Source organism: Pundamilia nyererei, unplaced genomic scaffold (genome assembly GCF_000239375.1).
Source record: "Pundamilia nyererei isolate P.nyererei 1_Seehausen unplaced genomic scaffold, PunNye1.0 scaffold00498, whole genome shotgun sequence".
NCBI classification, from domain to species: Eukaryota; Metazoa; Chordata; class Actinopteri; order Cichliformes; family Cichlidae; genus Pundamilia; species Pundamilia nyererei.
The window spans coordinates 39468-47650 of NW_005187899.1; the positions used below are offsets into that span (position 1 = coordinate 39468).

The window sequence follows — 8183 nt, forward strand, 5'->3', positions numbered from 1 at the left end:
GTTTGAACCCAGGAGCTTTTTGCTTTCAAGCTAAATTGGTAACCACTGCACCACAGTGCCAGTCAAGTATGGTATAGTAGCATAAAAAACAGACGAGTTCAATTGGGAAGCAAGGTGCATTTGTTCAGTGAGTTGTTGTTTGGTTGTTTTTTAACAAGCTGCCCTTCAATTCGACAACCGCTAGGTGATGCAGATGACTTTTCACCTGTAAGAGTCGGGCTTTACCTTCCATGTGAAGATAAATTTCTGCACTGACTTAATGTTAATGTTTGATCTACTGGTCATCTAGGAGATATCGCGACTCGATGCCTTAACGTACTACAACTTTTATACCCTTCTGAGGACCTATAATAAAGCTGCCCTTGAAACAGTTTGTTAAATAGTGTTCGAATGTTTATTTAAATCTATTTTTCTTCTTTTTTAATTATTAATTAATTTATTTTTTTAGGTTTGTTCTAAACCCGGGGACATTAACTCTGGGAATTCAGTCTAACTCCAGCTTTCATTATGTTATCCCAATCCACTCACATACTCTCTCTGTGTTTTCTGTGCTGTTTAGGTGTGGAGTTCCCTCCTTGTACAGTTGAAGTTTTCCGAGTCCTCGAGTGGATCGACTACCCCCGAGACGCCAATGGAAACATCATAGCCATGGTTCACCCCAACCTGCAGGTAAATATTCAAATTTAGAATTGCTCCAACCTTCAATCTCGAGCATTCATGTCATGTTTGGACCGTTGAGTCTATAAATGTGCTGCTTTAAGGAGGAAATGAGATTTCTTTAGATGACGTGAGGATGTATTGTTTCAGTTTAAACAACATACTCGAGTTACTTTCCCTGTGGCTCTTGCTTGTTATTGTTGCAGGACTGTGACTGGGAGCCGCTGAACCCTGGTGACCCAATGTTCCAGACATTTGATGGAAAAACCATCCACTACCAAGGCTCCGGGACGGTCTATCCCACTTTTATTAACGAGGCAGCCTATTATGAGAAACAACAGGCCTTTATAACCACCAGGCGAGAAACCTTGGTAGCAAGTGCCATCATAAAAGCATGAAGAACTGTTTCTTAAGGCTAACAGCAATCATGATTATGTATTAGCCACAGGAGCAAACTGTATCAAGATTTTGCACTTTGCTCTGTTAGAAAACAGCAGAAATCCTGCAGGTTAGATTCCATCTTTTACAAACTGATTTAGGTTTTTATGCATTCACTATCGGAAAATCACTTAACTATGCAAAGAACATTTGTGCAGGCACTGTGACAGTCTTTGATCTGAAGACTACTATATTATTGTGAGAAGTATTTATGATATTGTACATATTTACATTAAATCAACTAGATTTTTATTATATTAAAGACTAGGCCTAATCATTGATGGCTCCTCAATCATCCTAAACACTCCTTTTACGTTTCCAACTACTGCTCAGGAAGGCTGTGTAGAGGATCGTCACCTGCAAACTTTTGACTCAAACTGTAGATGTTTGTCTTTTTTCTGAAAATATATTTGTATCACGTGTGGGGGTGGGGGGTTGTTTTGTGGCCTTTGATACTACCTACCTGTAACTCCGTTGGTTGCATCTGTGGTGCTGTCCTTTTTTTGCCTTAACTGAGATTTCAGAGACAGTTGTGCAACAAATCTGGAGTAGAGTTTTGTAGATTTTATGTCTCGGTTAAAAGTTTCGATTACAGTCTAAGATCTCTCCCACATAAACCAGATGCAGTGTGAGATGTGTTTTTATAATATATCTGTCTATTTTGATATACTTGTATTGTAAGTTTGCTTTCAAAGGGATGCATAGAACTTGTCGCATTCTGGAAAGCATATTTACTTTTTAATGTTTTCATCTTTATGTTGTCCCAAAGTGTCTCGCTGTGGTCTTAGACTTGAGCAATATATCTGTTAGAATCATTTCTGTGATTAGTGAAATTCACTGTACTAGAAGTCCTGCGGAAATGATCCTACCAATAAATGTTGTACTACTGTGTGTTTTACAATGTGTGCTGCTTTGACCCGCGCTCGTTTAGTCCTGCAGGGCATGTGGCCACAAGAGGGCGTCATGCAACCACTGATTAAAGTCCCTTACACCGTGCACTGTGGTGCAGTACAGAATATACTGGAGGGTGCAGCCGGTGGAATCGTGTCCGAGCCAGTTGTTTTGCTCCTTTGTGTGTCACTGGTGCATCATGTGTCACAAGAACCTATCCACTTTTACAGCAGCTCTCCTGATCACAGAGCTGCTGACCCACTAAGGAAAAATTGCAGCTCTCTACTTGTGTGGTTTTTTTTTTTTTTTAAACACTTGACCCATCAATATGTTTCAATATGTGCACTTTCAATGCCTTTATTTCAAGTACTCTTGTCCCATAAGACTTTAGGTATAAGATTCAATACAACTTTGACACTTACAATATTATATATTTATATATTATACATGTGCCGTACCGTAGAAGGCACCCATATGTATTTACAATGACACTAAGTGCTGTAATTATAACATAGCTGGATAGTTTGTTCATGCGTCTCTCTTTTTGTTGATGGCAGCAAAGAATTCGAGTCACTATCTGAGTTTAGTGTTTCAGGAATCCAAGGCATCTGGATTTGAATGGAGGTGAAGGAGTGCTGAGAGGTGTGTGGAAAAGTTTAAGAATATGTTCACTAAAAAGGGTTGGATAGTAACACAGAGTACATACCCACAGCTTGTTGGGCTGGAGGTGTTATTTAAGCTGTGAATATATGACACACACTCACACAAAAGGGAACTCATTTAACAGGCATTTTATAATATTGTTACATTCTGGTTATCTATTGAGCACCTCTGATCAGTGTGGTAGGTGTGGTTGTAGCTGCGAAATGTAATTAAAGCAGAATTCCAGCTTTGTGCACACTCTTCTGCATCGTTTACCCACTCAGGTATCTGTCGACTGAATACCACACACTGAGCAAACTTGTTAGGTGTCTGTTTCACTGATGTTAAGCGATGAAATGAGTAAAGCATGAGAAGTATGGCTGGATCAGCTACACAGTCATGTTTATGCAGTCCCCAAAGCTAGCTGTCTTTATTATAACTTGTAGACTAACCAGGAAAAGTCCACGTTTTATGCTTTCTTTGTCGTATCAGGCCTGTGATTGGTAATCTAGCTTCATAGCTGGTCGTAGTCTTTGTAGACTATTCATTACAGTAACCCAATACAGGCCCCCAGGCCTGCAATGAGTGCGGATCAATGGCCACTGAAAGCTTTCGGGAGAATGATCTTTCAGTTCTGGGCGGTTATCCAAATGGGCACTCAGAAATACCAAGCACCCATCTCTGCCTGCACCCGCCTCTCTCTGTCTGCACAGATAACTTTCTTCTATGTTGTATAGCATTACACTCTATTTTACTGGAAGGCTCCTGTCTGGCTTCTTACCAGGCTCTTCTTTAATATTATCAGGACATAGCTGCATGAATTTTGACAATCATGCTTTACGTTTACTTTTTTATGGAAGATGAGTCTCCCAGAGATGGGCTCTGTTCATATGAAAATCACAGACATGGAGAGTCTTCAAAATGACACATACTTAATTATTTACCAGCTAAATGTCCAATAAATGTTTTTCTGCTGTGCCACAAATCAAGATGGGGAATCAAGCTGACCTTCTTCTCAACACACTTTTTAGCAATCGTAAACTAGCAGGCTTGAAAACAAGGAGGAGAAGGAGGATGTGTGCTTGAAGTTATAGCATTGAAGAGACAGGTGCGTGTGAAAGGTTTTTGTACATGAGTTCCTGCAGTATTTTTGTTTCCTCTGCAGACAGATAACAAGCTACCTGATAGATAAAAAAAAAAGAAAAGTGCGTCGTCCCTTCCTTAATGTCAAACCACCGAAACCTGTAGCTATAGGGAAGCAAACCAAACATCTGCTTTCAGTCTGCTTGGTCTGCAACATTACATGCTGCCCAGTGTGCCCGTGTATGCAGCTGAAATGTGGTCAGGAGGAATTATTTTTTTGTGTCATTTAAAGCAACTTGCAGGTTTTTGAGCTTCCTGTATATCATTAAAGGTTTTTCAAATGTGTCAACACTGTAACAAGATTTGTTCAGCATCTTTGTTCAACAGACCACCAGTGTGGCTAAAATAGAAAACCACAAACAACAGAATAGAAACAAGTTGACAGTATATTTAGATCAGCAGTGTTTCTTCACAATAGACTGAACTGGCAAAGATACAAACTACCAAACAGATCAACCTTTATCTGGAATATAATTTATTTTAAATGTGCACCACCAAGCACTTTTGCTTTCCTGTAGCAGTGCTTGTTGCATTCAGATCCTGTCGGATTTTTTTTATGTTATTATTATTATTATTATAAGGTGTGAAAAGAAATTCAAGAATAGCGTTCAAGTAAAACTGGTTAGTTTATCCGCAGATACAGTGTTAGCAATCGATGGAAATATTAGTCATGAGTTATAATATTCTAACATCCCTGCCCTCATCCTTATAATAATTGTTTTTTTAATTATTTGTTGTTGTTTTTTCTGTTTGCTTGTTTTTAAACATTTTTTTTTGCCACCAGGCTATACCGCACACATCCACTTCAGAATCCGCGGTATTGATTGGATAATGCTGTCACGAAACCATGGCCACATTAATTCTCCCAGCGGCACCTGAACGCACCACGTCTGGATACAGGAAGTCTCGAAACTTTTCAGCGTAGTGGCAAACTTGTCTGCATTAGACGCAGGAGTGCGCCGTGCGCCAGTTACGTGTAGGAGGTGCAAGATGGTCAGAAAGTGCTCAAGTTAATACCGTTTATTTGTTTGTTTTTTTTCTTTTCCGGAAAACAAGTGAGAAAGGAACGTGGATTTACGCGACAGTGTCGGTGAAGACAACAGTTAGCTTCAATATTTTCTGACTTGCATGACAAGACTGCGACGGGCGTGAAGCCCCGCGTGAACATCAATATGTGGGAGCAGGAGGAATTCGAAAAACACTGGAGGAAAGAATTTCCCGACGGAAAAGTACCCCAGATGGATTTGAACTCTGTAGAGGACATCGAGTCCGAGCTGGAGACATGCAAAGCCAACCTGAAGAGGCTCCAGAAGGCTCTGGCAGAGGAGAAATTCAAGGTGATTTACCTGGAGACCACCGTGGCCCGACAGAAGAGAAACGACCCGGAAAGGTTTGAAGGCAAAGATGAAAACTTTAACGCTGACATGTCGACCTTTTCCAAAACGGAGAATATCAGGAAACCGCCGCGGCGGGACGCCGAGCGTGACGAGGGGAGAATGAAGGCGCTGGACCCCGGTGGCATGAAGCACCACGCTGCGGGTAGCAACACAGCGGGGCTCACCAGCTCCTTCGGCCGGGAGCGAGGCAGGTTCAGCGGCAAGATGGGCAAACCAGTCCCTATCCCGGTTCCGCCACAGAAGCCCATGTTTTGTAGAGTGGACACGGCCCCTGCCATCGTCCAGCGTGCAAATGACAACGAGGAAGGCAGCGACCGGGAATATGAGGATTTGGAGCTGAATGAAAATTTCGTCAGGAATAACTTGTTGGCACCAAAGACTGCGGGAAGAGACGGTAAGAAGACTTCCAGCGCTCACCGGGACAGCCGGCGGCCTTTCCGCCACAGCAGGGAGTTTGACTCCGATGATGGCAGACTGTCACCGTCCTTCCCCCACATTCAACGCAGACCCTCCCGAGGCTCGGGGTGCAGCACCCCAGAGAGGAGGAGTGATGGGTACCTGAGCTCCGACCACGATGACTCCTCTTCCGCAGGTAATGTCAACACCACTGCCGCCGGTAATGGCTATAAATAAGAAGTGCAATATGTAAATTAGATTTTACTACATGAAATGGCCTGGTTGGAAGATCATTGGCAGCTAAGCTAGGCTTTAATTCTGGATTTATAGTGTAAAAGCCAGATGGGATCTGTAGTCAAGCATTTTAAACGTGTCAAAGGCACCGATCCCAGGGAAGGGAAGACACAAGGCTCCATAAATCATATCTACAGATAGCAGCTTACTTCAAACTGAATTAAATGTGGCATGTTTTTATTTGCAGGGTGCTTTTTTTTAAGCAACCAGTGTGAGTACTGCAATTGATTTTGTGCTCCAGTACTCAGTCATTTACAGCTGATCAGCAGTGTTATGCAATTCATCGGTTTCTGGCTCTTACTTCCTCCTTCCACAGTGAAAATAAAGGAAATCTCAGCAGATGCAAATGCACTTATGTTAGTCAGTGATAATAATACGAAATCAGTCTGTATTTTGGCACGAGTGCGCCTGGTTTAGAGATGATCTTTATTTGTTTAAAACGCAAGACGAGGTGTATTCATGTAACCCCATTTTAGCTTTTCAGATTCACCCACGGAGAAAAAACAAGTTTACCGTGTGCCAAACTAATTGCTGAGTGCTGTTACAAAATATTTGTAGTATTGTCCTGGACAAATGCACAGTGCAAACACCTGTTTCTCTGCTGTAGTCTCCAGTAGCTTATTTTTGCATGCTGAATGGGGCGTGTCAAGGAAATGCCATTCTTTTAAAAAGCAAAGGGTATGTCACACTTGTTCTGTTGGAAATATGTTTTTCTGTGTTCTGACTTATTTTTACGCCTTAGTTGCTCAGGTTGTTTCATTTACCAATATACCCCCCCCCCAAAAAAAAACAACAACAAAAAAACAAAGGTCAATAAAGCAACACAGTTGCCTAGAATAACTTCTCTTAATAACTGCTCTTCAATGTTCTCACACAAGTCAGACTTGTGCCATGACTTTTATTTCTACTAAATGTCTTGCATGTAACTCCAAACCCTAGTTAATATTAAGCTGAATTTACCTTCAAATAATAGAGATCTGCGTAACAGATCAGTACTTTTACTTTATTAATTTTGTTTTTGCTTGATCAAGAAGAAAATGTTTATCAGCGTATGACTACCTGACTCTGCTGGATGGAGTGGATTTCATGAAACAAATAAAACCCTGTATAAGTGTGGCTGACGAACAGATCCATAATAGACTAAATGCTCTAAGTGGTGTTGTAGATATCAGACATTAGGAGAACTACCACCTGTTATAACAGACCTACTGCAGGATAAGGTAAGCAGTAGGTGTAAAGATAAGGACAGGATTTCCTTTGCAAAGCCCCACTCGAGCATACCACTGGCTTTTTAATCATGTAGATTAGAAGGTTACCGGTTAAATGAAACCATCTTCACTTGTGTGAAGTACTCTACATTGTCTATATTGACCTTGAAGACAAAATGTTCCCTTTCTATATCAGCGATCTGTAAGACGTCTATAGTGTCACATCCCCCTTGAAGCAGCTTCAGTTCAGTTGGTGGTAAATACAGATACAGCCACATGCACTGAACAGTCTGGCGTCTTTTATAATATGAGTCATATTGAGCATGTTGGGATGTTAGTCAGTGGATTTATTGTAAACGGACTTAAAGTCCTGTTCTGATGTCATGCAAGTGCTGTTTGACGCAGTGAGTTCAGGAGTTGAAACACCTCACAAGTTGCATGAGTAACCAGAAAACCAGCATAGAGGTGGCTGTGCATGTTGTGCATTTCACTGCTGCAATGCATGGTTCTGGTAAACGTATATAATGTCAGCTTATCTTATTTTAGCGAGGGCTGTGTCTTTATTTGTAGAAACGTCAGTGATGAGCTTTAGTCTACAAGGTGGTTTGAAGTTAGTCAAGATTTTTCTTCCATGCTGTTGTTAGTCACTTAAAGGTCGCACCTCAAAGTTAAGATTTGTTTAACTTGGCACTGAGCTACTTTATGTCATTGCCACAAGTCTTTATGACATTTGTGGCACATTGTCTCTTCCTGTGTCTGAGGCCTGTAAGAGTTTCTTACAGGCCTCAGTATAATTTCTGGTAAGGGCTGGGCAGTGGTTTCTAAAAACTCCAAACGGGAAAGCAGAATAAAGTGGGAAATTGTAGAGAGAAGGGAGGCAAAATATGAATAAAAGACAAAAGGGACGAAGCACAGATGTTTTCTGAAAGAAGAAAGGGTTGTGGAGAACACTCGCCCGTGACACTTTGTATCTGAGGTGAGAGGTGCTAAATATTGAACTGCAGAGGTGCTTGCAGTTCCTTGCATGTGTCTCCCCATATTTCCTGTCTGTGTGCTGGACTGGACAAACATCCTTTATGTCTACTTCCATATTTACAACGCATGCCATCGGACCACT

At 41.4% G+C, this 8183-nt stretch overlaps 2 protein-coding genes across 4 annotated transcripts in view; both read left to right on the forward strand.

Annotated features, from left to right (window-relative positions):
- Window positions 1-1986, forward strand: part of aspa (aspartoacylase) — a 10227-nt gene extending 8241 nt beyond the window's left edge. For all 3 annotated transcript variants that reach the window (XM_013916175.1, XM_013916174.1, XM_005754042.1), the window contains exons 6-7: window positions 560-669; window positions 864-1986. In XM_013916175.1, the coding sequence (XP_013771629.1) occupies window positions 560-669; window positions 864-1055 (302 nt within the window). In that variant the 3' untranslated portion in view covers window positions 1056-1986. The remainder of the gene's footprint in view (window positions 1-559; window positions 670-863) is intronic.
- Window positions 1987-4682: 2696 nt separating this feature from the next.
- abr (ABR activator of RhoGEF and GTPase) overlaps window positions 4683-8183 on the forward strand; it is a 118429-nt gene continuing 114928 nt past the window's right edge. The window contains exon 1 of the mRNA XM_005754043.1: window positions 4683-5760. Within this exon, the coding sequence (XP_005754100.1) occupies window positions 4944-5760 (817 nt within the window). The 5' untranslated portion in view covers window positions 4683-4943. The remainder of the gene's footprint in view (window positions 5761-8183) is intronic.